The sequence below is a fragment of the Oncorhynchus kisutch genome, linkage group LG16 (genome assembly GCF_002021735.2).
Source record: "Oncorhynchus kisutch isolate 150728-3 linkage group LG16, Okis_V2, whole genome shotgun sequence".
In the NCBI taxonomy this organism is placed as follows: domain Eukaryota; kingdom Metazoa; phylum Chordata; class Actinopteri; order Salmoniformes; family Salmonidae; genus Oncorhynchus; species Oncorhynchus kisutch.
Genome location: NC_034189.2, coordinates 30,436,062 through 30,463,901, shown reverse-complemented (window position 1 = coordinate 30,463,901; position 27,840 = coordinate 30,436,062). Strand labels below are relative to the sequence as shown.

Genomic DNA, 27,840 nt, shown 5'->3' with positions numbered 1-27,840 from the left:
ATCCTCCTATGAGTCACAAGGTAAGACATTTTAGCATCAGAAAGAACAGATTCGGCAGTTTCCAAATCACCTAACCCTGCCAAACAACTCTTTAAAATGACCCCTTGAACTCTATTTCAAAATATAGCTTTTTTGGCGATTCCATGCCATTCTGTTCTTTTTAAAAGCATTTTTTTTTAGTTTCATAATGTTCCGTAAACACCAGTAGAAATATGTTTTCTAGCTGAAAGATGATGGCCAGAGCTTGTCCATGATGTTGCACAACAATATAAGTAAATAAGTCATTGTTTTAGACAAGGTATTATATATATTTGGGTTTGAAGTCCCAAATCTGAATGTGTGACTTTCCATGTTTCCATGAGTCTTACATGTTTTTTCCTATGAGATGACATGCAAATTATTTTCAGCATATATTTCATTTCAGGGCTGGGTTGTAATTTAAATGTTTACCATCCACCAGCTTAGCAATGTTTATTATGAGAAAAACTGCTCCAGAGTTCTTCGTGAGTCGTCCTAGAGCCAATCAGCTTTTCTCTGTCACCTACACTTGGGTTTACACTAGATAAAACAGCTATAAAGTCCAAATTGGCTATATCATACAAATTCATGAAAACAAACAATGCTTTTTGATCTTAATTAAGTTTAGCGTTAGGATAAGGTTAGCAGTTTGGTTAAGGTTAGGGTTGAGGTAGGAGAAATCCGATTTTATAAATAAAAAATATTGAAATTGACAGGGTTTATGACTTTGTGGCTTTGTTAACTAATAGGGGTTGCATACTAATGTTTTTAAACCTCTTTATTTACCCACAAAATATCACAATCCATTGATAATCTGTCAGGTTTCACTTATCTTTTAGCTAGTCTGCATAGAAAAAAATATATAACCATTTTATAAATCATAAAATTGCGTGATATGATTGCATTTTAGAACCCCGCTCCCCCCTCACCCCAAGATGAATGGTTTTTGACCACTAACGTTTTAGGCAAATTTGTTTTGGATGGCCGGATGCCCTGGGTGTGAAGGGCTGGCTCATTTTCGACCAGTCCATTGATCCCAAAGAGAAATGTCCATCTCTGTGCATGATTCACACTCGTATTTTATATAATGCATTGATGGACAGTAGCGGTGTTACTGTTTTCTAGGTGTGAAGGAGAGTCGGACCAAAATGCAGCGTGTAGATTGCGATCCATGTTTAATGAACAAAAAAACGAAACACGAAATAATACAAACACTACAAAAACAAAGAACGTAACGAAAACCGAAACAGCCTAAACTAGTGAAAACTAACGCATAGACAGGAACAAGGACACTAAGGACAATCACCCACCACAAACTCAAAGAATATGGCTGCCTAAATATGGTTCCCAATCAGAGACAACGATAAACACCTGCCTCTGATTGAGAACCACTCCAGACAGCCATAGACTTTGCTAGATAACCCCACTAGCTACAATCCCAATACATACACACCAAAACCCCAAGACAAAACACACCACAATACAAAAACCCCATGCCACACCCTGGCCTGACCCAATACATGAAGAAAAACACAAAATACTTAGACCAGGGCGTGACAAGCGGTGCGTGGGTAAAATCACTGGGGACGCCAAACCATATTACAACCTATGTGTTGTGATAGTTGCGTTATGTTCCCTATAACCTGATATATAGACCTAAGGCCTTGACAATAACGATACAGAGGCAAAATAAATTCCCATCACAAAACCGGAGAGCAACGTCTGCCCGATGACGTTCACAAAGCATATTGCATGTAACAAAAAGTTACATGACCTACACCATGGTCAAGCAAGTTAATGTTTCAGAGTTTTTCGGACTACTACAGTGCCTTGCGAAAGTATTCACCCCCTTGGCATTATTCCTATTTTGTTTACTTACAACCTGGAATTAAAATAGATTTTTCGGGGTGGTTTGTATCATTTGATTTACACAACATGCCTACCACTTTGAAGATGCAACTATTTGTTTATTGTAAAACAAACAAGAAATGAGACAAAAAGATGTGAGCATAACTATCCCCCCCCCCCAAGTCAATACTTGGGGGGGCACATCTAGCCACTGGGATATGATTCTGAGGTCAGGGCTTTGAGTAGGCCATTCCAAGACATTTAAATGTTTTCCCTTAAACCACTCGAGTGTTGCTTTAGCAGTATGCTTAGGGTCATTGTCCTGCTGGAAGGTGAACCTCCATCCCAGTCTCCAATCTCTGGAAGACTGAAACAGGTTTCCCTCAAGAATTTCCCTGTATTTAGCACCATCCATCATTCCTTCAATTCTGACCAGTTTCCCAATCTCTGCCAATGAAAAACATCCCCACAGCATGATGCTGCCACCACCATGCTTCACTGTGGGGATGGCGTTCTCGGGGTGATGGGAGGTGTTGGTTTTGTGCCATACATAGAGTTTTCCTTGATGGCCAAAAAACTACATTTTAGTCTCATCTGACGAGAGTACCTTCTTCCATATGTTTGGGGAGTGTCCCACGCGCCTTTTGGCGAACAACAAATGCGTTTCCTTATTTTTTTCTTTAAGCAATGTCTTTTTTCTGGACATTCTTCCATAAAGCCCAGCTCTGTGGAGTGTACAGCCTAAAGTGGTCCTATGGACAAATACTCCAATCTCCACTAGTGAGTTTGCAGCTCCTTCAGAGTTATCTTTGATCTCTTTGTTGCCTCTCTGATCAATGCCCTCCTTGCCTGGTCCGTGAGTTTTGGTGGTGCCATATTTTTTGTGGTGCCATATTCTTTCCATTTTTTAATAATTATTTAATGGTGCTCCGTGGGATGTTCAAAGTTTCTTTTTTTTTTATAACACAACCTGATCTGTACTTCTCCATAACTTTGTCCCTGACCTGTTTGTAGAGCTCCTTGGTCTTCTTGGTGTCGCTTGCTTCTTGATGTATGTATATATACTGAGATCATGTGACAGATCATGTGACACTTAGATTGCACACAGGTGGACTTTATTTAACTAATTATGTGACTTCTGAAGGTAATTGGTTGCATCAGATCTTATTTAGGGGCTTCACATGCATGCACCACTTTTCAATATATATATTTTTTGTAATTTTTTGAAACAAGTTATATAGTTTTATGGGCCTCCCGGGTGGCGCAGTGGTTAAGGATGCTGTACTGCACCGCCAGCTCTGCCACCAGAGACCCTGGGTTCGTGCCCAGTCTCTGTCGTAACCGGCCGTGACCGGGAGGTCCGTGGGGCGACGCACAATTGGCCTAGCGTCGCCCGCCAATCCTGTGGCGGGCCGGTGCACGGTGTTTCCTCTGACACATTGGTGCGGTTGGCTTCCGGGTTGGATGCGCGCTGTGTTAAGAAGCAGTGCGGCTTGGTTGGGTTGTGTATCGATGGACGCATGACTTTCAACCTTTGTCTCTCCCGAGCCCGTAAGGGAGTTGTAGCGATGAGACAAGATAGTAGCTACTAAAAACAATTGGATACCATGAAATTGGGGAGAAAAAGGATACAATTCACACAAAAAAAAAGATATCTAGCTCGCTGAAATGATAACAGAGAGAAGAAAGAATATAGCTATTTGACAATGTCTGTGTGACTGTCTAAATACTAATGACGTCTGAAAACCGACACGATTTCAGTGCAATGATCAAACGTCAATTAGTCAAACAACTGTCAACCCTCAACACGTAAACAGCTCGTATAGGCATGGTTTAGCTGAGACTTGGTAGTCTTTTTCTGAAATAAGTATTTTCACTTGACTTCCCTTGACATTGTAGTGCGCATGTCTTAATTGAAATGGTGTTTACATAACTTTCATTAGCTGGCTAAGGTTAGCATTCTAGCTAGTTACACTGAGAGCAGTCAGTCAGTGCCTTATTTGTTGTTATTTCTCTGTTACACGTGAAAATCGACACAACGTTCCCACCACAAATGTCTGAATATATATTATTAGCAGCCTGCGTCAGTCGTCGAGGCGGAACCTAAAATGAGAGTTTCTGCTCTAGGACAGGAATTACTTGAAATAGGTGCGGAAACTTCCTCTGAGGTTGGCCAATAAGACCTGCACTTAAAGAGGCATTCAGCATTTTAAACTAACAAAGCGTACTCCCCGCCCCTGTTTCGGTAAAAAGCTAAAGGGATGGGGCTGGAGAAATGTAACCACTCTCAAATTCAGAGGCTGAGTTATGGAAGATCAAAATTACAGTTTTAACTATGTTTTGAGGCTATATAGCTACTTGGTTTACACACATTGGCGTAGAACAAGCTTATATTTGGGGTCGCAACTGCAGATTTTCCCTTCAACGATTGAATAATGAATGACCTTGGTGATGGTGTTTATTTAACGGATTCTAAACACTTAAATTGTGGTGCTTTCGAGGTTTTTCATTGGTACACATAGCCTACAGTTACATAAACTAAGGAAAATGCATTTTCTTTTGTATTCCAATGTTACCTAAGACCTTCATAAACACAACCAAATTGTCTTTTTTTTTGCGCTAACATATATGAATCGTATTTATTAGACTGTTAGAATGTAGACGTCCAAAAGACGTGGCGTTAGTTCGAAGGGCAGTCCCTCGAGGCCAGGCTTTTCTAGTTTTAAAGTCAGGGTGGCCCTCGACTGAAGAGGTCCGATTGGAGGTTGAGAATGAAGGTGGGGTGAAGAGGAAGCGAGAAGGAAAGATAGAATGGCTGCCTGTCAGTGAATTTTGGATGAAGTGTTCCTCTGGAGGTTTCGAGAAAGCTTACTTTGTAGTTTGGGTGTGTGCCTCTTTTCCTCCTCTTCCAAATGAAGTGTGAAAATGCATTAACGCAAGGCCAGGGCCCCAGTCGGGTGGAGAAGAGAGGAAAGAGGCGAGAGAGAAGGGGACACAAGAAAGGAGAAGGGAGGTAGGGCAGGGTTATTAGCCGAGAGGTGCTGATGGCTTTTGACAAGAGCCTGGTCTCTCTCTCAGACTAAATAGGGGCCTTTTAGTGCCCAGCTGGAAGGGAAACCGTTGGGAAATGACCAGGCACCGTAGGGCCTGTTTAGTCACAACACCCCAGGCCCTGCCAGCACCACTCATATGCTCTGGACAGATATGTGCTACGACAACAACTGTGCCCCCTAAAAGGGGAGCTGCTGCTGTGTTGTCACTTTTAGTGGGGTTTGGTTTAGCTTTTTTGGAGCTGCTGGAGCAGAATGTTTGGAGTATGTAGGCTGAGTGTGGAATGGATCAGGTGAGAGGGAGAGAGAAAGAGGGAGGAGGTGAGGGTAAAGGAGGGAAGGAGATAGAGTAAGAGGAGGCTCCCGAGTGGCACAGTGGTCTAAGGCACTGCATCTCAGTGCTAGAGTTGTCACTACAGACCCTGGATCGATTCCAGGCTGTATCACAACCAGACGTGATTGGGAGTCCCATAGGGCGGTGCACAATTGGCCCAGCGTCGTCCAGGTTAAGGTTTAACAGGGGTAGGCCGTCATTGTAAATAAGAATTTGTTCTTAACTGACTTGCCTAGTTAAATAAAGGTTCAATATGAAGAAGTGTGCTTGAGGAGAGAAAGTTAGTGAGAGAGAGCAAAAGAGGGAGAGAAAGGGGGCGTCTGAGGGAAGAGGTGGTGGTTGTTTTGGATTGTTTGTTCATTGTTGAGGAAGCGTTGTGCTTCAGTTGACAGGTAATTGAGCGCTGCTCTACAAGAAAATACAATTAATTCCAAATGCCATCGCTAAGCACTCGCACTGCGCAGAGTCAGGATGGATTCATCGCGACCCGACCTGGTCGCCCCCCGAGTGGATTGCATTTGCCTCTTGAAAGGCGTTCAAATAAGTATATATTTTTTTACGACTCAATTACCAAAGTTCATTTTCAAACTATGACGCAAAATGTTTGATAAACTGTTGTTGAACCGGTTCGAGGGGAAGCAAAAACACACACTCGCTCAATAATGTATTGTCTTCCTGTAATTAGTCCACAGTTCTATGAATACATTCGGCTAAATTAAATCCTGAGCCCCCCTTCACCACTGAGCCCTGTCTCTGTTCCACTTTTTGAGTTCCTCTCTAACGCTCTCATCCCACTGTAAATAGCTATTTTTGATGATAAAGGTTTTGATAGAGGAGAGAGTGAGATGTTTTTGCTCCAATGGCGAGAGGGAGGAAGGGAGACATAAAAGAGAGGGTTGAATGAGGAGGGAGGGGAGAAAGAAGGAGAGAGAGAGAGAGAGGGCCTGTGAAAGTCAACCAGAGGTGGAGGGAGAGAGAAAGGACACACAGAAGGTGAGCGAGAGAGCAAAAAAAGATCTTGAGATGGAACAAAAATGGAAAGAGAGAGAGAGAGAGAGAGAGAGAGAGAGGAGGGGTGTTAGAGACAGAGGGGAAATGCAGAGAGAGATGTAAAAGCGATAGGAGGGGTGTTAAAGGGGCAAGAATGGGAAAAAATGACAGAGGGTGAATGACTGTGAAGCAGGGATCATGGTAATCCTATGGGGACAGCTGTTCAGCCTGGTGCTAGCAGCTGTATGCACTAAATGGGATGCTGTCTGGGTCGGGGTAGTCCTTTCCAACTCCCAGAAAAAAAGCACTCACCATTTTGACCCACAGATGATCATGCACGTTCGTATAGGCAGTGTGTTACGTTGTGTCCTTTGTCATCTACCCAAGGTGCTATGATGTTGGGTGCACGCACACACAGGCAGAGACACAAAACTCACACACACACACACGCGCACACACTTGATGGTTCCGCCCCTTTGCTTCTTCACAGGTGGGCTCTCAGTCTGCCTCCAAATCCCCACCCTTGCGTTTTTACCTATCTGGAAAGATTGGATTGTGAATTTCGGAATGAAACTCATCGGAACGAGACCGTCTGGCTGGATGGGGAGGGATGGCGTGGTCTTTGATCAGCCACAGAGGGAAGGATGAGAGAACGACAGAGCAAATCTTTCACTCCTGCCCCTGCTCCTTTTCTATGTACTCTGTTGTCTTTCACATGGACTGACTGGCTGTCTGCTGGTAGAGAGGATCAAGGTCGATCGAGTTTGAGGTGTGGCAGCGGAACTACAGTACTGTCCTGGAAGTGACGGCAACATCACAGATTGCATGTGTTCATAGAGATATTTTTGGGCATATCCACTTTTTGGCGTGTGGGAGCGTTATGCTCTATTTTTGTCCCCATTTTGTCCTTGTTGCTCACACAACTGAAACAGTAAAATTATTATTTTTGTAGTTTAGGCAAAGCTTGCAGATGCAGATGACATGGTTTCTCTCCAGAATAAAGGCAACAACAGTACACCACCAAGCTCTGAGCATCATACGGTATATTTGCAGAGTCATAGCTTCAATGTTCAGGCAAGGACTTGAACCACCCAACATCAAGACCCTGCAGGCTTGGTTCAATCGCCAGGGCGCTCCCCTCACCCCTCAATCCCAATGTATGTCCAAATAAGGACATCCAAGAACCCATCACCTCTGGGCTTGAACCTCCAGACCCAGGCTTGGCTCCATCCTCAGCGGAGCTCACCCTCCACCCCCTGTCAGTAGTCCACTAAGCCCCCCCCCCCCCCTATGGAGGTCAAATCGATGGACAGATCTAAGGACCAGGGGGCCAGCAGTAATCCCTGGGCCATGGTTGAGCCATATCGATCACTCGGTCAATGAGATGAGACTACTTATCAGAGCTTCAGGGATTTCTCTTTTTACCTCTTTCTCCATCTATCCTTCCTTTCATCTCTCTCTCTCTAGCGCTCTCTCTCTCTCTCTCTCTCTCCCGCTCTCTGTACCTTTGAGGTTTCAGTCTCAATCCTGCTGGCCCTATAAACCTTTTAAGACTGTCAGTCCATCTCCAGCAGCCTCTATCAGCACTGCACTTCCCTAGGAATACACCAGTGTTGTTGTACATCAGTTTTGGTCTACACTACTGTTCAAAAGTTTGGGGTGACTTAGAAATGTCCTTGTTTTTGAAAGAAAAACATTTTTTTTTGTCCATTAAAATAACATAAAATTGATCAGAAATACAGGCCAGCATCCCAGAGTCGCCTCTTCACTGTTGATGTTGAGACTGGTGTTTTGCGTGTACTATTAAATGAATCTGCCAATTGAGGACTTGTGTCTGTTTCTCAAACTATACACTCTGATGTACTCTAATGTACTCCAATGTACCTCTTGCTCAGTTGTGCACCGGGGCCTCCCACTCCTCTTTCTATTCTGGTTAGAGCCAGTTTATGCTGTTCTGTGAAGGGAGTAGTACACAGCGTTGTACAAGATCTTCAGTTTCTTGGCAATTTCTCGCATGGAGTAGCCTTCATTTCTCAGAACAAGAATAGAGTAATAGTTTCAGAAGAAAGGTCTTTGTTTCAGGCCATTTTGAGCCTGTAATCGAACCCACAAGTGCTGATGCTCCAGATACTCAACTTGTCTAAAGAAGGCCAGTTTTATTGCTTCTTTAATCAGAACAATATTTTTCAGCTGTGCTAACATAATTGCAAAAGGGTTTTCTAATGATAAAATAGCCGTTTAAAATGATATACTTAGATTAGCTAACACAACGTACCATTGGAACACAGGAGTGATGGTTGCTGATAATGGGCCTCTGTACGCCTATGTAGATATTCCATAAAAAATCAGCCGTTTCCAGCTACAATAGTCATTTACAACATTAAGAATGTCTACACTGTATTTCTGATCAATTTGTTGTTATTTTATTGGAAAATGTGCTTTTCTTTCAAAAACAAGGACATTTCTAAGTGACCCAAAACTTTTGAATGGTAGTGTATGTCAGTGTTTTTATGAAGTGTGTGTTTTATGTGCACTAAAGTATCAGCTATGAACTGAGCTGTTTTGTTTCGAAGAGCTTACTTCTACCTCACCCCTGTCGCTTGATAAGGTTTAATTCATGTGAGGGATTACAAATGGAAAAAGAAAATCACCGCTTTGCATGGGTGGATGGATGCGTGCGTTTGTGTGCGTCTCCGCATGCCATGTTATGTTCAGGTTTTTTCTAGGTCGTCTCGACTACATAAACATGCTAATGACTGGACAAGACCCTAATTACAGACATGAATCAGATATGTGTCACGGAAAGCAGGAGAAAGAGACAAGAAAAGAAGGAGGGAGCGAGGAAGAGACGCTTACATAGCATGAAAAGAGAAAACAAAGACCAGACACAACGAGGTAGAGTTGAGAGACACAGACACGAAAGGAGGACAAAAACAGTAATATAGAAGTAATATGAAAAAGACAGCAGAAGAGAGTCAAATACAAGAATACTATACCATGACAGATAAATAAATACTGTAGGAACCAGTGGGAACCAGCCAGTCGAGTGCTGAATACCTCGGTCTAACTGGATGGAGTCTGCCTGTGTGTGTGTAAGGGTCAGTATAGTAGAGGTTCCTTTGTATTCTTTGGACTGTAGGGCCAGCAGAACCCACAGGTCCATGTAATTGCCTTCTCCCTTTCTGCCGGAGCAGTTTAATGAGCGGTCGCCGTCTGAAACAACCGTTAAAATGCCAGCGTGTGTGGGTCACTGCCTGCTGCAAGGGAAGGGGAGGGAGGGGGGTTGAGATCCGTGCAGAAACGTGTTCAACCAGACATGATCGCTCGGGGTCTGATTACTGTTATTAATCATACGGGGTCTGATTATCAATGGTATAGAGAGAGAGAGAGAGAGAGAGAGAGAGAGAGAGAGAGAGAGAGAGAGAGAGAGAGAGAGAGAGAGAGAGAGAGAGAGAGAGAGAGAGAGAGAGAGAGAGAGAGAGAGAGAGAGAGAGAGAGAGAGAGAGAGAGAGAGAGAGAGAGAGAGAGAGAGAGACTGCGTGTTAAGAGGAGGCAGAGTGAAGTAATCTCTCAAATTGAATTGGCTGGGAATGTTATTTTTGCACACTTTGGGCCTTGTGAAAATCAATTGGGGTTCAATTTTTGAAAAATAGACCAAAATGTATTCCTCTTCATTTTTCCAGACTGTGATGAATTGCTCATCTGTGTGTGGTCTGTTTTCTGGAGAATGTGTTTGCCTCAAGGGTGGGGTCATACACTCTGATACAGTTGTTGTATTTCACTGTTTTTGCTTTAAAAAATGAATGACCGCATTCTTTCTCTCAAACTCTAACTCTCCTCTCGCCTCTCTTTAACCCCACCCTCTTTCTTTTTCTTTTCTTTCGCCAAACTCTCCTCTCTCCTCGAAAGCGGATTGCTAGCTTTTCATTGAGTCTCTCAGTGTAGCGGAATGTCATGAGGACAAATGACGAGATGGTGATGTGGCGCCAGAGTTCACGGTCGACTGTGTCGCGGCGTAAAGGCTCAATGGGGGCTTGTGTAATTTGTGTGTAGTTATTCATGAATCCTAACTGCTCAGTTGACTTTTCCCTAGTAAATGCCATCCACGGGCTGACAAACAACATTCCCACAGTGTGTCACCATCAGACCGCTTCAAATGTTGCCGCAAGGTTGCATGGACGTTGTGGAAGAGAATTAAGCTCGTCATGCCAAATGCTTGCAGTTTCTAGTGCTTTCTACACTCTTAGAAATAAGGTGTTATCTAGAACCGAAAAGGGTTCTTTGGCTGTCCCCATAGGAGAATTCTTTGAATAACCCTTTTGGTTCCAGGTAGAACAGTTTTTTGGTTCCATGTAGAACCCTTTCCACAGAGGGTTCTACATGGAACCCAAAGGGGTGCCCCTATGGGGACAGCCAAAAATACCTTTTCAAACCTTTTTTTTTAAAGAGCGTACTGTTTATACTGATCTAACAAATAGAATAGTAATAGTGAACAGGAGTTAGATTTGTGGAAATGAGCCAAGCCAGTCTTCCAGCCAAGCCAGTCTTCCAGCCAAGCCAGTCTTCTAGCCAAGCCATTCTTCCAGCCAAGCCAGTCTTCCAGCCAAGCCAGTCTTCCAGCCAAGCCAGTCTTCTAGCCAAGCCATTCTTGCATGGTCAATTAGTTCAATGCAAACTCCCTTTCAGTTTGCAGTTTGAATCAATACAATGTCCCACACAATGTTTTTCTGTCGTAGTTCATTCCAAAAGGAGCCATACGACTTAATGTCACTCGTCTCAATATATTTGCAGATCTATGTAGGCTTCAAGTATATATATATATATTTATTTTTTTGTATGTTATTGTAATCAACTTTCCACATACTGCTGTTTCTAATAACAGGAAGATCATTTTTAAGATGAATACTCTGCTACAACCTTTAGGGAGTGGCAAACTTTGCCTCTCAGTCAAATAAGCTGTAGGGGCCTGCCAAGCTACAGTCTCGGGCTCCGGCCAGTGCCCGTTGGTGGCAGTGGTGGGATAACGCTTCTCCAGTAATCCAATAAACTGTAGGGGCCTGCCAAGCTACAGTCTCGGGCTCCGGCCAGTGCCCGTTGGTGGCAGTGGTGGGATAACGCTTCTCCAGTAATCCAATAAGCTGTAGGGGCCTGCCAAGCTACAGTCTCGGGCTCCGGCCAGTGCCCGTTGGTGGCAGTGGTGGGATAACGCTTCTCCAGTAATCCAATAAGCTGTAGGGGCCTGCCAAGCTACAGTCTCGTGCTCCGGCCAGTGCCTGTTGGTGGCAGTGGTGGGATAACGCTTCTCCAGTAATCCAATAAACTGTAGGGGCCTGCCAAGCTACAGTCTCGGGCTCCGGCCAGTGCCCGTTGGTGGCAGTGGTGGGATAACGCTTCTCCAGTAATCCAATAAGCTGTAGGGGCCTGCCAAGCTACAGTCTCGGGCTCCGGCCAGTGCCCGTTGGTGGCAGTGGTGGGATAACGCTTCTCCAGTAATCCAATAAACTGTAGGGGCCTGCCAAGCTACAGTCTCGGGCTCCGGCCAGTGCCCGTTGGTGGCAGTGGTGGGATAACGCTTCTCCAGTAATCCAATAAACTGTAGGGGCCTGCCAAGCTACAGTCTCGGGCTCCGGCCAGTGCCCGTTGGTGGCAGTGGTGGGATAACGCTCCTCCAGTAATCCAATAAGCTGTAGGGGCCTGCCAAGCTACAGTCTCGGGCTCCGGCCAGTGCCCGTTGGTGGCAGTGGTGGGATAACGCTTCTCCAGTAATCCAATAAGCTGTAGGGGCCTGCCAAGCTACAGTCTCGGGCTCCGGCCAGTGCCCGTTGGTGGCAGTGGTGGGATAACGCTTCTCCAGTAATCCAATAAACTGTAGGGGCCTGCCAAGCTACAGTCTCGGGCTCCGGCCAGTGCCCGTTGGTGGCAGTGGTGGGATAACGCTTCTCCAGTAATCCAATAAACTGTAGGGGCCTGCCAAGCTACAGTCTCGGGCTCCGGCCAGTGCCCGTTGGTGGCAGTGGTGGGATAACGCTTCTCCAGTAATCCAATAAGCTGTAGGGGCCTGCCAAGCTACAGTCTCGGGCTCCGGCCAGTGCCCGTTGGTGGCAGTGGTGGGATAACGCTTCTCCAGTAATCCAGCAATTTTGTCAGGGAGGGTAGGTACACCACTGCCAACAGAACGCTCCCTCCTCCCCAGGGTAATTCAGTTTCCCATCGTGCAGAACTCAGTCTCAAACTCATTCTCAAACCAGTGCAACACGTGGATAGGACCACAGAACAGTGTGGTGCAGGGTTTCTCTGGAGCCACAGCGCTTTATGGGCTGGTCGGATACAAAACCACGGGAATGTTGACAAGCAGATGAAAGACGCAGGCCTGAATCTCTGTCGGCTCAGTGGAGAGAAAGCGAGAGAAGCACTTGAGCTCTCCTTCTCTACTTTTTCATATTTCACAGGACGCGTCCGGGATCCTATTTGATGCAATCCGTATTTTATCCAAGGCTGTCTATTGCAAACAGGGACACATATGTGGTTGTGCCAGGTCCGGTGGACACCAGCCGAGGCATGTTAAAAAGCATCACGCTCTCCTGAGAGGAGACCTTTACTAGCCAGCCCTGTTTTACATGAGATAACATAGGATACATGATTATTATTATTATTATTATTACTATTATACTGCTTTGGCTATATCTACAAATGGTACTTTATGCCATTAAATCCATTTTCATTTTGATTTAGCATCTCTTGTATAAGTGGTGCACGCTGACAGGCTCCCCCGTATTATGTTGTCCTGTTTTCCTATCTTCTCTCCTGTGCCAGTCCCCCACCTCTCCACTACTCTTCTCTCCCTCCATCCACACCTAAACTTGTCAGTAAACTAAAATTGACCTCACCGGGGCAGGCCAATTAAAAATTGAAAGAAAAAAAATAACTATTGGTGGCAACACCAAAAGTCCAGATGTTCAGCATAGCAGATAAAGTCAGCGTTGGTGTTTCATTCCACTCCATCTCTGGCTGGATAAAGTGTCAGATAGGCCTAGGTCTCACTCGGAGTGTCTCATTAGAGCTGTGTGGATAGAGAGGGGCAGCTGTGCCAGAGGCGGACAATCTGTTGCCATCTGGCACACTGCCAGACAAACGGGGGAGGGATATGCTCGCTCACTGTGTCGCAGGATGTCACACAAGACCCTGCCTGGTTTCACATGCTTCAATGGCTTTGAGTAGAAGTTCAGATTATCTCTGATTTCCAATTCTTCATCTGTGGGGAGCTGTGGCGGTCGGTGCCGTTTAAGATGAAGGAGGATGATAAAAAATGGTATGAGCACGGCCTTATTCCTATTACAGCATATTGGATGTCTGTCATTCATATTCCGTCCACCCAGCTCAATGTAACATCGATAGGTTTAGGCTACTACTCACATTTTTCCTGGACCCATCATGAGGTTTCTACAACCTGGCCTTGAATGAAGGTTTGCAACGTACGGTACCAGTCAAAAGTTTGGACACACCTACTCATTCAATGGTTTTTCTTTATTTTGACTATGTTCTACATTGCAGAATAATAGTGAAGACATCAAAACAATGAAATAACACATATGGAATCATGTAGTAACCAAAAAAAGGGTAAATATTTTATATTTGAGATTCTTCAAATAGCCACCTTTTGCCTTGATGACAGCTTTTGCACACTCTTGGCATTTTCTAAACCAGCTTCACCTGGAAACCAACAGTCTTGAAGGAGTTTCCACATACGCTGAGCACTTGTTGGCTCCTTTTCCTTCACTCTGCAGTCCAACTCATCCCAAACCATCTCAATTGGGTTGAGGTCAGGTGATTATGGAGGCCAGGTCATCTGTTGCAGCACTCCATCACTCTCCTTCTTGGTCGAATAGCCCTTACACAGCCTGGAGGTCATTGTCCTGTTGAAAAACAAATGATAGTCCCACTATGCACAAACCAGATGGGATATTGCTGCAGAATGCTATGGTAGCCATGCTGGTCGTGTGCCTTGAATTCTAAATAAATCACAGACAGTGTCACCAGCAAAGCACCCCCGCACCATCACACCTCCTCCTCCATGCTTCATGGTGGGAACCACACATGGAGAGATCATCCGTTCACCTTCTCTGCGTCTCTGAAAGACACGGCGGTTGAAACCAAAAATCTTACATTTTGTCTCATCAGACCAAAGGAGAGATTTCCATCGGTCTGATATCCATTTCTCGTGTTTTTTGGCCCAAGCAAGTCTCTTCTTCTTATTGGTGTCCTTTAGTAGTGGTTTCTTTGCAGCAATTTGACTATGATGGCCGGATTCCCAGAGTCTCCTCTGAACATTTGATGCTGAGATGTGTCTGTTGCTTGAACTCTGTGAAGCATTTATTTCGGCTGCAATTTCTGAGTCTGGTAACTCTAATGAACTTGTCCTCTGCAGCAGAGGTAATTGTGGTTCTTCCTTTCCTGTGGCGGCCCTCATGAGAGCCAGTTTCATCAGAGCGCTTGATGGTTTTTGCAACTGCACTTGAAGAAACTTTCAAAGTTCTTGAAATTGTCCGCATCAACTGACCTTCATGTCTTAAAGTAATGGATTGACTGTCATTTCTCTTTGCTTATTTGAGCTGTTCTTGCCATAATATGGACTTGGTCTTTTTCAAAATAGGGCTATCTTCTGTGTACCACACCTACCTTGTCACAACACAACTGATCAACTCTTTAAGAAGGAAAGAAAATCCACAAATGAACTTTTAACAAGGCACACCTGTTAATTGAAATGCATTCCAGGTGACTTCCTCATGAAGCTGGTTGAGAGAATGCCAAGTGTGTGCAAAGCTGTCATCAAGGCAAAGGGTGGCTACTTTGAAGAATCTCAAATATAAAATATATTTTGATGTGTCTAACACTTTTTTGGTTACTACATGATCCGATATGTGTTGTTTCGTAGTGTTGATGTCTTCACTACCAAAAGCTTGCCTTGACTTGGAAGAGTTCCAGTGTTGAATGTTTGAGCCAAGTGTTTGAGTAGGCTAAACTAGGTAGTGAAAGTTTAATATATATATATATAGCTAGCTCTCTTTCTCTCTCTCTTGCCTCTCCTTAATTTTGCAGGAAATTATTTTGTTCAAAACTGTTTAATATTGTTTTTCTCTCTCTTTGAGTTAACTTCCACCACATGTTATGCACTGCAGTGCTAGCTAGCTGTAGCTTATGCTTTCAGTACTAGATTCCTTCTCTGATCCTTTGATTTGGTGGACAACATGTCAGTTCATGCTGTAAAAGCTCTGATAGATTGGAGGACGTCCTCCAGAAGTTGTCATAATTACTGTGTAAGTCTATGGAAGGGGGTGAGAACCATGAGCCTCCTAGGTTTTGTTTTGAAGTCAATGTACCCATCTGTCCTTCAGCTACACCAAGGTGCTACCCTACAGAGTGCTGCTGAGGCTACTGTAGACCTTCATTGCAAAACAGTGTGTTTTAATCAATTATTTGGTGAAATGTGAATATATTTAGTAGTGTTTTACCTAGAAAGGATAGCTTTCTGAATGTTTCACTATTAAAATTGTCATGAAATTCACTGAGGAGGATGGTCCTCATCTTTTTTCCTTTTAGAGAAGCAGGTAGCCTAGTGGTTAGAGCATTGGGCCAGTAACTGAAAGGTTGCTGGTGTGAATACCTGAACCAAATAGGTGAAAAATCTGTTGATATGCCCTTGAGCAAGGCACTTCAACCTAATTTGCTCCAGATGCGTCGTACTAGTATGGCTGACCCCGAAACAACAAATGTCACTGCACCTATCTGGTGTATGTGACAATAAAATATAAAACTTCTAAAATTATTTTTGCATTAACTGTGTAAAACTGTAGGAGCTTGTTTCTGCCACTGCATCTTCTAGGGCTGTAATCAAATCACAATGTATTTGTCACATGGGCCGAATACAACAGGTACAACAGGTACCTTACAGTGAATTGCTTACAAGCCCTTAACCAACAATGCAAATACCAAAAAATTTAAAATAAGAATAAGAAATAAAAGTAACAAATAATTCAAGAATAGCATGTTACGTTCTGACCATAGTTCTGTTATTTTATTCTTTGTTTTAGTATGGTCAGGGCGTGAGTTGGGGTGGGCAGTCTATGTTGGTTTCTCTATGTTGGTTTTTCTGTTCAGCCTAGTATGGTTCTCAATCAGAGGCAGGTGTCTTTAGTTGTCTCTGATTGAGAATCATCCTTAGGTAGCTTGGGTTGCACTGTTGGTTTGTGGGTGTTTGTTTCTGTGTGAGTGTTTGTCACCACACGGTACTGTTTCGGTTTTCGGTTTCATCACATCGTTTATTGTTTTGTATTTCAGTGTTCAGTTCGTTTGTAATAAATCGTCATGAACAATTACAACGCTGCAGCTTGGTCCGATCCCTACTCCTCTTCCGACGAAGAGGAAATCTGCCGCTACACAGCAGTAAAATAACAATATTGAGGCTAAATACAGGGGGTACCGACATAGAGTCAGTGTGCGGGGGCACCAGTTAGTCGAGGTAATTGAGGTAATATGTGCATGTCGGTAGAGTTAAAGTGACTATGCATAGATAATAACAGAGAGTAGCAGCAGTATAAAAGAGGGGGGCAATGCATAAAGGTAGCCATTTGATTAGATGTTCAGGAGTCTTATGGCTTTGGGGGGAGAAGCTGTTTAGAAGCCTCTTGGACCTAGACTTGGCGCTCCGATACCACTTGCCTTGCGGTAGCAGAGAGAATAGTCTATGACTAGGATGGCTGGAGTGTTTGACAATTTTTAGGGCCTTGCTCTAACACCGCCTGGTATAGAGGTCCTGGATGGCGGTTGGAGACCGAGCAATTGCCATACCGGGCAGTGATGCAACCAGGCTCTCGATGGTGGAGCTGAGGACCCATGCAAAATATCCTGAGGGGGAATAGGTTTTGTAGTGCCCTCTTCATGACTGTCTTGGTGTGCTTGGACCATGTTAGTTTGTTGGTGATGTGGACACCAAGGAACTTGAAGCTCTCAACCTGCTCCACTACAGCCCGTCGATGAGAATGGGGGCGTGCTCGGTCCTCTTTTTCCTGTAGTCCACAATCATCTCCTTTGTCTTGATCACGTTGAGTGAGAGGTTGTTGTCCTGGCACCACACGGCCAGGCCTCTGACCTCCCTATAGGCGTACTGCTGAGGCTACTGTAGACCTATATTGCAAAACAGTGTGTTTTAATCAATTATTTGGAGACGTGGATATATTTAGTATTATAGTTATAGTATGACGGCTGTTATCGAGTTTGGCAGTTGACTGCTCGGACGATTGTCATCGGTTCTGTTCCACTGGTCTCAAAGCATCTTCAGAAGCCCAAGCTACACCAGGGATAGAACTTTGAGCTTGAGTCGCTTTGAGAAAATGTGTCTTGAGACTCAAAATAGTACTTTTTGATAGAAATTGGCTCGGTTTTGTGGACAGGGGCTTGGAGCTACTCTCAAAGTACACTCAGTGTTCCACAGATGTGGAGCTCTGAATGACCAATTCTGGGTTGTGCAGAATAATGTAAACCTCTCCCGAGTCCCACTGTGGGCTTTAAAGACTCAGCTCAGCCTCCAGAGGGTTCAGCCTCCAGAGGATTCAGCCTCTGTCAAGAGGACCGTTGTCCTCTTGGACTAAAATGCCCTTTGCTGCACTGCTCTTCCCTGGCATGAGGGGGCAACGCTTGTGCCTGGGGCCCTGCTAAAGGTTTGTGAGGGGCTAGGCCAAATGTTTTCACTGGATTAAAACAGATTTGTGGGAAATAGTTTGGCCTGCGGCCAAGTGTCTTATCAAAAGAGGTTAAGAGAACAACATCACTTTCATTTTATCTGACAAAGGAATCCATTAGAGGTTCACAACCTAAAGTAATTTGTGGCCCCTTGCCCACTTCTTTTTCAGAGACCACCCACAATTGTTTTCACCCAGTAGTCTTTGCCAGTTGTGTGGTATAGCTGTATTCTAGGGTTTATGTTGACCTCAGGGTTTGTTATAGCTCTATTATGGTCAAACATGTTATAAAAGCTAAACGGACTACTGCCTCTGCTTCAGGCCAGGGCCCTTGGCCAATCAGCTTCTCCAAGCCCCAGTCTCTTCTTCCCTGGCTCCTAACACCTCACTGCACCAACCTTCCAATCAAACCCCCAGGACTAACTGCACTCCCTGATCCTCCTGCACCGACCTCTCGCCATTTCAACGCACTCCCATCAGGCCACACAACTGCTGTCAAAACGGGGAGTCCTCAGAAAATATGAAAGATGAATGAAGTAGTGGGACACGCACACACATACACACAAACTCACAGTTGTTGTTTTTTTTACATTTGACCAAGATGCCCTGGTTCTATGAATAATAGATTTTAGAGGTTTCTGTTGAGTTGTATATTAAAGGTGGCTTTTCTTCCCCCAAAACCTGATGTTCAGCACTTGTACTTGAATATAATAATAAAAGGGGTTCATATTTGAAGCATGTCCTGAAATTATACTCAGCATTAAACAAAACACATCATTTGGCTTGCGTGGGGGTAGTGGGAGGGTAGCACTCTGAAAACATTTCCTTCTAAAATTAAAGAGGCAAACAAGACAGCTATTTCTATAGGGTAATAGTCTCTCTGCGCTCCCTCAAACAAATCTTAGCATAATCAGTAGAAGGGCCAGGAAGCAGAATTCCCCAAAGACAAGGAAAATCATTTTGAAATTGAAAAACACCTTTTTGATCCATTTGAATCAAACCAAATACTGTTACTTTTGCGACAATTACCGTGCCATCTGTGAAACCGGTTCCAACTTTGTTGTGCAGTTGTGACTCACCCTTCATCTCTCCTCTTCCTCAGGTCATCCTCATCCTGACCAAGTACTACCACGGTGACTCCAGCAAGGTTCTGGAGAGCTCCCTCTGGAGGTAGGATCAAAAGGCTGTGTGTCTGTTTGTTTACGTGTGCGTTTAGCCCTGTCCACATATCAATACAGTTGCATGCGGTTAGGTTAGGGCCTTGGGTTGATTTATCTCGTTGCTGTGCTTCTCAGAAGACACCGTGGCACTGAGTACAGACAGAACAGAGTGGAAGAAAGACGAAACCTCAGCGGGCGTGAGAGCGGGCATCTCTTTGGACAGATAGTATGTCATCGTGGCACAGGACAGGCCAGTGTATTGCATGTAATCCGTTACATGTAACGGATTACAAAAAAATACTGTAACTTTAATCCATTACTTTACCAGCAACAATATTGTCATCAGATTGCAGATACTTTTGAAAAACGAGATGATTACTTCTCGGATCACTTTTGAAATTCAGAAAGGATGTTTCCGCCCCCAAAAATTGACACCTTTCTCAATTCCTTTCAAATCAGCATTGAAACAAAGGCTCAAGTTTAAAGGAAAACTCCACCGAAAAAACCACTTAAAAAAAAAAATTGTTTCATCAGTCCGTTGTTGATATATTCCCAAAATGTTTATCAGCAATGAAGATGTAACTTTCAAAAATGTGTCACACGGGCCAGATTTCTGTATTTTGAAAGTTGCATATCTTAAACTTGATTGCTGACGTGCAAAACATTTTGGGACGATATCAACAATGGACTAATGAAACAAATACCAAAAGATAGTTTTTGGGTGGAGTTTACCTTTAAGTTTGTTCCGCCTTAGGGAGTCTGACCACAAGTCAGAGACCACTATGACGACACAGCAGATGGGATCTCGGGAAAAGAGCAGGAATAGGCATTTGTAGGCTACAGTGCAAACTATGTCTTCCAATGGTGCGACTGCTGTCGGCATCCAAAGATTATCCAACTTGAATAAAGGCTTGGAGGTAAGGACGACAGCAGTGATGTAGTCTATAGCGATACGGACATCACTTATTATTGATATCTACATAGTGCATAGATGTGAATCACACTGCTGCTCTCTCATTTAGCTATTTGTGCCTTATGGATTGTGGTTGTTGTGGATGGCTGTTCATAAATGCATATGTGTATTTTAACCCAATAACGCTTGAAGTGAAAAAATTTAAGCTGCTGTTTTTGCGACCAGTGGACAGCCAGTGACAAATACGCTCTTGCAACAGCTGCATAGTGCGGATCCCAACCTATGGAATAAAACATTTGAGGGAGTTCCTCCCATAGAGTCAGATCCTCCCATAGAATCAAAAAGAATTTGACATCTCTGTGTTTCCTCCCTTCTAAACTCCTCTGTGGTATTGTGTTCCATACTACCAAAAACACATTTAATTTGAGAAGACCATGAGTGGGGCTTTTATTGCTCTTTTTAAATTGTGCTGATTAAAAAATGATAAATAATAAGTCTAATGGACACATGATCAAACTTGCTGTCACGCTCTGACCGTAGAGATCCTTTTATTCTCTGTCTGTTTGGTCAGGGTGTGACTCGGGTGGGAAAGTCTATGCTTTCTGGTTCTTTGTTTTTGGCCGGGTATGATTCTCAATCAGGGACAGCTGTCTATCGTTGTCTCTGATTGGAAATCATATTTAGGCAGCCTTTTTTCCTTTTCTCAAAGTGGGTTGTTGTCTTTGTTAGTGGCATGTATAGCCTTACAGAGCTTCACGGCTTCACGTTCGTTTTATTGTTTTGTTGGCGACATTTAAAATTAAAGAATGTACGCTTTCCACACCTGCACATTGGTCCGGTCATTTCCTTGACGACGATGGTGACACTTGCACACTTTTGAAAGACTTAAAGAGCTGCAAATTATCGATATCAAAGTGTCACCAACAAAAACATAAACAAAAGGCCTATAGGGCATACATTTGTCACATGCAAATAGCTCTTTTCGGTAGTGCACAAAGGATGCCATTCCATGAGAGCAGCATTTATTTTACAACTTGAAGCAATGAGCCCAATCAGTCCTCCATGACTACAAAAGAATAAACAACAGAGTAGGCTAATAAATCCTTTGTTTTTGGTTTTGCTGCTCAGGTAAAACAATTTGGCTATTCTATATTTCCATATTTATGTCCTATTCTTGAAGATCAGGGGGTAAATTATTTGGAATGATTGGAAATATGACAGACTTTGGTATTTAATGTAAAGCTATAGCCTAATCCTACTATTATCTGTAGTAGATAGCAATGGGTTAGAAGCCTACATAACCAACCCATAAAGTAAAATGCAACATACATTTATGTCAAATCTTAGATGAATCCTTGCAATAGATGTCTTTCAATTGGTAATATTCATTTTTTACTTCTTCTAATGTCTATTAAGGGGAAAGTAATCAAATAGTAAATGAAAGCAATCAGATTACAATATTGACTTTTGGTAATCCAAAAATGATGTTACTGATTAAAATGTCGGACTGTAATGGATTACATTTAGAAAGTAACCTACCCAACCCTGGTCATGACTGGGCCTGACAGGCAGAACAGAGCAGCCTCGAATAGAACTGCCCAGTCGGCAATGGCATTGCCACTTCCTTCAATGTTTCAAAACTAGCTCAGAACCAGTCACTCCTCCACATACAATTAGGGATTCTAGATCATAAGCCATCAATTGTCAGGGTGCTAGTCATAAGGACACTGGGTAGAGAAAGAAAGCCGTCTAGATATCATTCACAAACATTGAATGTGTCTCACGGCAGTACTTAATTCATTCCCTTCGCCTCACTCTGGGTTCTCTCCACTTCAAAGTGCTGGCCGCTCATTAGGTGTGACTGCCTGTCTCTCTCTCTCGAAGCCAAATGAATAATGTACATATTTCCACCCTGCTCCATTTTGATGTTTTAATGTTGTTACTCCCGAATGATGATTTTATTTTCACCATGACAAACCAGTCTGGTGGGGGGGAAAAAAGAGATGTAGAAAGGTGAACAATCTGGCACATACACTGGATGTCGTTAGCCTCTCTCTTTCATGGTCCGTAGCATGAAGAGAATTTGCATGTTTTTGTAAGGAGCTAAAATGGCCGCCATGGTGTTGTGCCATTATGATGATTTGGTTAGACTCCAGGCTGTATCACAACCGGCCGTGATTGGGAGTCCCATTGGGCGGCGCACAATTGGCCCAGCGTCGTCTGAGTTAAGGGTAGGCCGTCATTGTAAATAAGAATTTGTTCTTAACTGACTTGCCTAGTTAAATAAAGGTTAAATAAAAATTCTAATAAATACATGTGTGTGGGGGGGGGGGGGGGGGGCATTGGTTTCAAGTCAGCTCCATAAAGGCTGTGCAGTCACATCAGTAGATCAGCTTTAATATTACAGATAGATTGTGGCTTCCATCAATGTAACTCAAATCAAATCAAATGTATTTATATAGCCCTTTGTACATCAGCTGATATCTCAAAGTGCTGTACAGAAACCCAGCCTAAAACCCCAAACAGCGAGCAATGCAGGTGTAGAAGTGGCTAGGAAAAACTCCCTAGAAAGGCCAAAACCTAGGAAGAAACCTAGAGAGGAACCAGGCTATGTGGGGTGGCCAGTCCTCTTCTGGCTGTGCCGGGTGGAGATTATAACAGAACATGGCCAAGATGTTCAAATGTTCATAAATGACCAGCATGGTCATATAATAATAAGGCAGAACAGTTGAAACTGGAGCAGCAGCATGGCCAGGTGGACTGGGGACAGCAAGGAGTCATCATGTCAGGTAATCCTGGGGCATGGTCCTAGGGCTCAGGTCCTCCGAGAGAGAGAAAGAAAGAGAGAAGGAGAGAATTAGAGAACGCACACTTAGATTCACACAGGACACCGAATAGGACAGGAGAAGTACTCCAGATATAACAAACTGACCCTAGCCCCCCGACACATAAACTACTGCAGCATAAATACTGGAGGCTGAGACAGGAGGGGTCAGGAGACACTGTGGACCCATCCGAGGACACCCCGGACAGGGCCAAACAGGAAGGATATAACCCCACCCCACTAGAGGGATATCTTCAACCACCAACTTACCATCCTGAGACAGGGCCGAGTATAGCCCACAAAGATCTCCGCCATGGCACAACCCAAGGGGGGGCGCCAACCCAAACAGGATGACCACATCAGTGAATCAACCCACTCAGGTGACGCACCCCTTCCAGGGACGGCATGAGAGAGCCCCAGTAAGCCAGTGACTCAGCCCCTGTAATAGGGTTAGAGGCAGAGAATCCCAGTGGAAAGAGGGGAACCGGCCAGGCAGAGACAGCAAGGGCGGTTCGTTGCTCCAGAGCCTTTCCGTTCACCTTCCCACTCCTGGGCCAGACTACACTCAATCATATGACCCGCTGAAGAGATGAGTCTTCAGTAAAGACTTAAAGGTTGAGACCGAGTTTGCGTCTCTGACATGGGTAGGCAGACCGTTCCATAAAAATGGAGCTCTATAGGAGAAAGCCCTGCCTCCAGCTGTTTGCTTAGAAATTCTAGGGACAATTAGGAGGCCTGCGTCTTGTGACCGTAGCGTACGTGTAGGCAGGACCAAATCAGAGAGATAGGTAGGAGCAAGCCCATGTAATGCTTTGTAGGTTAGCAGTAAAACCTTGAAATCAGCCCTTGCTTTGACAGGAAGCCAGTGTAGAGAGGCTAGCACTGGAGTAATATGATCAAATTTTTTGGTTCTAGTCAGGATTCTAGCAGCCGTATTTAGCACCAACTGAAGTTTATTTAGTGCTTTATCCGGGTAGCCGGAAAGTAGAGCATTGCAGTAGTCTAATCTGTCAACTAGTCAACTGTTCTGCCTTATTATTATTCGACCATGCTGGTCATTTATGAACATTGAACATCTTGACCATGTTCTGTTATAATCTCCACCCGGCACAGCCAGAAGAGGACTGGCCACCCCACATAGCCTGGTTCCTCTCTAGGTTTCTTCCTAGGTATTGGCCTTTCTAGGGAGTTTTTCCTAGCCACCGTGCTTCTACACCTGCATTGCTTGCTGTTTGGGGTTTTAGGCTGGGTTTCTGTACAGCACTTTGAGATATCAGCTGATGTACGAAGGGCTATATAAATAAATTTGATTTGATTTGATTAATCTAGAAGTGACAAAAGCATGGATACATTTTTCTGCATCATTTTTGGACAGAAAGTTTCAGATTTTTGCAATGTTACGTAGATGGAAAAAAGCTGTTCCATGTTTCATTGAAATGTACAGCTGTGTGTCATCCGCATAGAAGTGAAAGTTAACATTGTGTTTCCGAATAACATCCCCAAGAGGTAAAATATATAGTGAAAACAATAGTGGTCCTAAAACGGAACCTTGAGGAACACCGAAATTTACAGTGGATTTGTCAGAGGACAAACCATTCACAGAGACAAACTGATATCTTTCCGACAGATAAGATCTAAACCAGGCCAGAACTTGTCAGTGTAGACCAATTTGGGTTTCCAATCTCTCCAAAAGAATGTGGTGATCGATGGTATCAAAAGCAGCACTAAGGTCTAGGAGCACGAGGACAGATGCAGAGCCTCGGTCCGATGCCATTAAAATTTCATTTACCACCTTCACAAGTGCCGTCTCAGTGCTATGATGGGGTCTAAAACCAGACTGAAGCATTTCGTATACATTACTATCATATACTGTCTGCATCATTTCCAATCCCCCATTTATATATATTTACAAAAATATATCTACAGTGATTTCTGAAAGTATTCATTCCCCGTCACTATTTCCAAATGTAGTGATGTTTACAGCCTTATTCTAAAAATGGATTCAATAAAATAACAATCCTCATCAATCTACACACAATACCCCATAATGACAAAGTACCCCAATTTAGACATTTTTGCAAGTGTATTCAAAATGTAAAAAAACAAACAGAAATACCTTATTTACATAAGTATTCAGACCCTTTGCTATGAGACTCGAAATTGAGCTCAGGTGGATCCTGTTTCCATTGATCATCCTTGATGTTTCTACAACTTGATTGGAGTCCACCTGTGGTCAATTCAATTGATTGGGCATGATTTGGAAAGGCTCACGCCTGTCTAGATAACATCTCCGTTATTTTCCAATATCCTCCCCACATGGACATTTTTTAAGATGAATATATGTACCAATTATTTTATGGGGTGTCCACATTCTGTCCCCAATCAACACTTTTTAAAAACTTTTGGTGCCAGCGTTGATGACATAAGGAAGTAGTCAAGACAACTAGCTTGATACATGGCGGAGGCTCAATATCTTACCGAGCCAGGATATTTAAGCCTCCATATCCACAAGTTCCAATGTATCCATGATATGTGTCATGAGGGTGATAGTTTGTACTGTAATTTCCTTTACGGTCCGTTGAGGCATTTAAAACTGTATTAGAATCTCCCAGCATAATAATAGAGTATTGTATTGCTTGTAGACTTCATACATTATTTTCTATATATTTTCAAAGAAACGTGGATCATCATTATTTGGACTGTATAGATTAATGATCCAAATCTGTTTATGGTCCAATAGGATTTAAAATAATCCATCTATCTTGCAGATCTGTTTGGACATTTTGCACATTCGGATCAAAATTATTGTTAATTAATTAAACCCCTTTTGAGTTTCTTTGCCCATGGGAGAAGTATATTTCACCCCCCCTCCCCCATCAGTATTTTTTTCCACACAACTTCATCTAAAAATGTTGAATGAGTTTCCTGTAAACAATAGATATTATATTCCTTCTCTTCTAGCCAGGTAAATACTGATTGTCTTTTTTTATTATCTGCTAAGTCATTGCAATTATAACTGGCTATACTTATTTCACCATTTACCATAATGAGATATATAATGAGATAACGTTTAAGTTCTATTTATCATAATATACAGTGCATTCGGGAAGTATTCAGACCTCTTGACTTTTTCCACATTTTGTTACATTACAGCCTTATTCTAAAATGGATTAAAAAATTTAAAAATCCCCTCATCAATCTACACACAATACCCCATAATGACAATGAAAAAGGTATTTCTGTTTTTTTTTTTAATACATTTGCCATATTTCTAAAAACCTGTTTTTGCTTTATCATTATGGAGTATTGTATGTAGATTGATGAGGGAAAAATGTATTTAAGCCATTTTAGAACAAGGCTGTAATGTAACAAAATGTGGATAAAGTCAAAGGGGTCTGACAACTTTCTGAATGCACTGTATGTTTGTAAACGTATCATTAAAAAGTACCATAATGATTGCGTGTCCAAATAGCTGTACCATGATATTTGCACTGCTACTGAGTAAACCTCTAATTGTTCTCCACTATTCCACTCATTAAAACTTCCCCTCATCCCAAGTTGGGTTGTCCTCCCTGTGACTGGCAGACCAACCCTGTCCATCTGGATTCTAGGGCCTTTGAGCGATTAGGGACCCATCCTTTGTAAAGAGCACAGAGTGCCACTCACAGAACAGAAGTAGATCAATGCATTAAAGCATTTACAACACCCTCACCTCGATTGCATTGTATACAATTATTTTCATAAAAAATATATTTATTAAAAAGTTTTGCATATCTTCATTTATGCCCACAACAAACTAATAATATGTGTAACAATGTAGGCAGTTCAGAAGATGGATTGTTACCTACGGATATCCAGGATTTGGCATTACAAAAATTAGATTTTCGGCAAACAATTATTATTTTGGCAAACAATTCATGTGATTCATCCTATGTTGTCCCTAACATCATTACCCCATAGCAACAGTTGTGGGACACACACACACTCCCCACCCTTCCCCCACAAACAACCACAAGCTCAGATGTTCAACAGTTGTTCCATCCCCGAGCCCAACTCGAGAAAGGACTTGACATGCAAAGGCATATAGAGTTGTAGCTGTTCGAGAATGCATGCAACATTTAGCAAGAATGGGGAGATTTGATTAACCAATGTCAAGTCCTAACTGATGGAGCTCAGATACACCCACTTACCCTGAAACACACACACGCTGGTCCCCCGTTGTGAGCATCTTCCCAAGCATCTCTGTGCAGTCAGACCTTTGATTTTTTTGTAACACCAGGGCCACAATAATTTCCCCCCTCTCTGATTGTCCGTGTGTGACCACAACCCCATGGGTTACTGCAGCTAGCGTTGCTAACACTGCCACTACCTGGGTGGGGTCACCCCACCGGAATTCCCACCAGCTAGGTACAAGTTTGTCAAGGTTCTCATTAGCAGCTTTGAAAAATGTATTGTATATTATGCTCACCCGTCTGGGGGCTTTGGCTTTGTTGGACCAACCCTGCCAGGCAGGCTCAGACTCTCGAGGGGGTAGTGCTGCTCTCTATGTCTCTGACCGTGTTTATCTTTCTGTCTTGGCTGCATATAGGCTACTTACAGTAGGCCTATAAAACAAATAAGGACTTCTCCTTAGTTTTTGGGTTGCTCAGTTGGGTGTCTAGGATATAGTGTTTGGGAACCGTTCCATCATGATAGAACAATTAATAATTAAACTATATTTATAATTTATTTTAAAATGTATATCCCAAATCTGCACAAAATTGAAATCTCTCTCTGTCACAACTCCTGCTCGCAAGCGCATGTGGGCTCTGGCATTTGCAACCATTATCCTTGAGTCTGGACGTTGTTGTCCTTAAGCTTGGGATCAAACAGGGAAGAAGATGCAGATGATGAATGGGCTCGGCACCGCACTCTGTCAAGTGGTGTAAATCAAGACCCAAGGCGATTGCTCGGCGTTGCTCTGGAGGA

General features: G+C 43.3%; 1 protein-coding gene across 11 annotated transcripts in view; it reads left to right on the top strand.

Moving 5' to 3' along the window:
* The window catches only part of LOC109906613 (VPS10 domain-containing receptor SorCS2), a 327,683-nt gene that overhangs the window by 71,592 nt on the left and 228,251 nt on the right, over nucleotides 1–27,840 (top strand). For all 11 annotated transcript variants that reach the window (XM_031792219.1, XM_031792224.1, XM_031792216.1 and 8 more), the window contains exon 2: nucleotides 19,078–19,145. In XM_031792219.1, coding sequence (XP_031648079.1) covers nucleotides 19,078–19,145 — 68 coding nt within the window. The remainder of the gene's footprint in view (nucleotides 1–19,077; nucleotides 19,146–27,840) is intronic.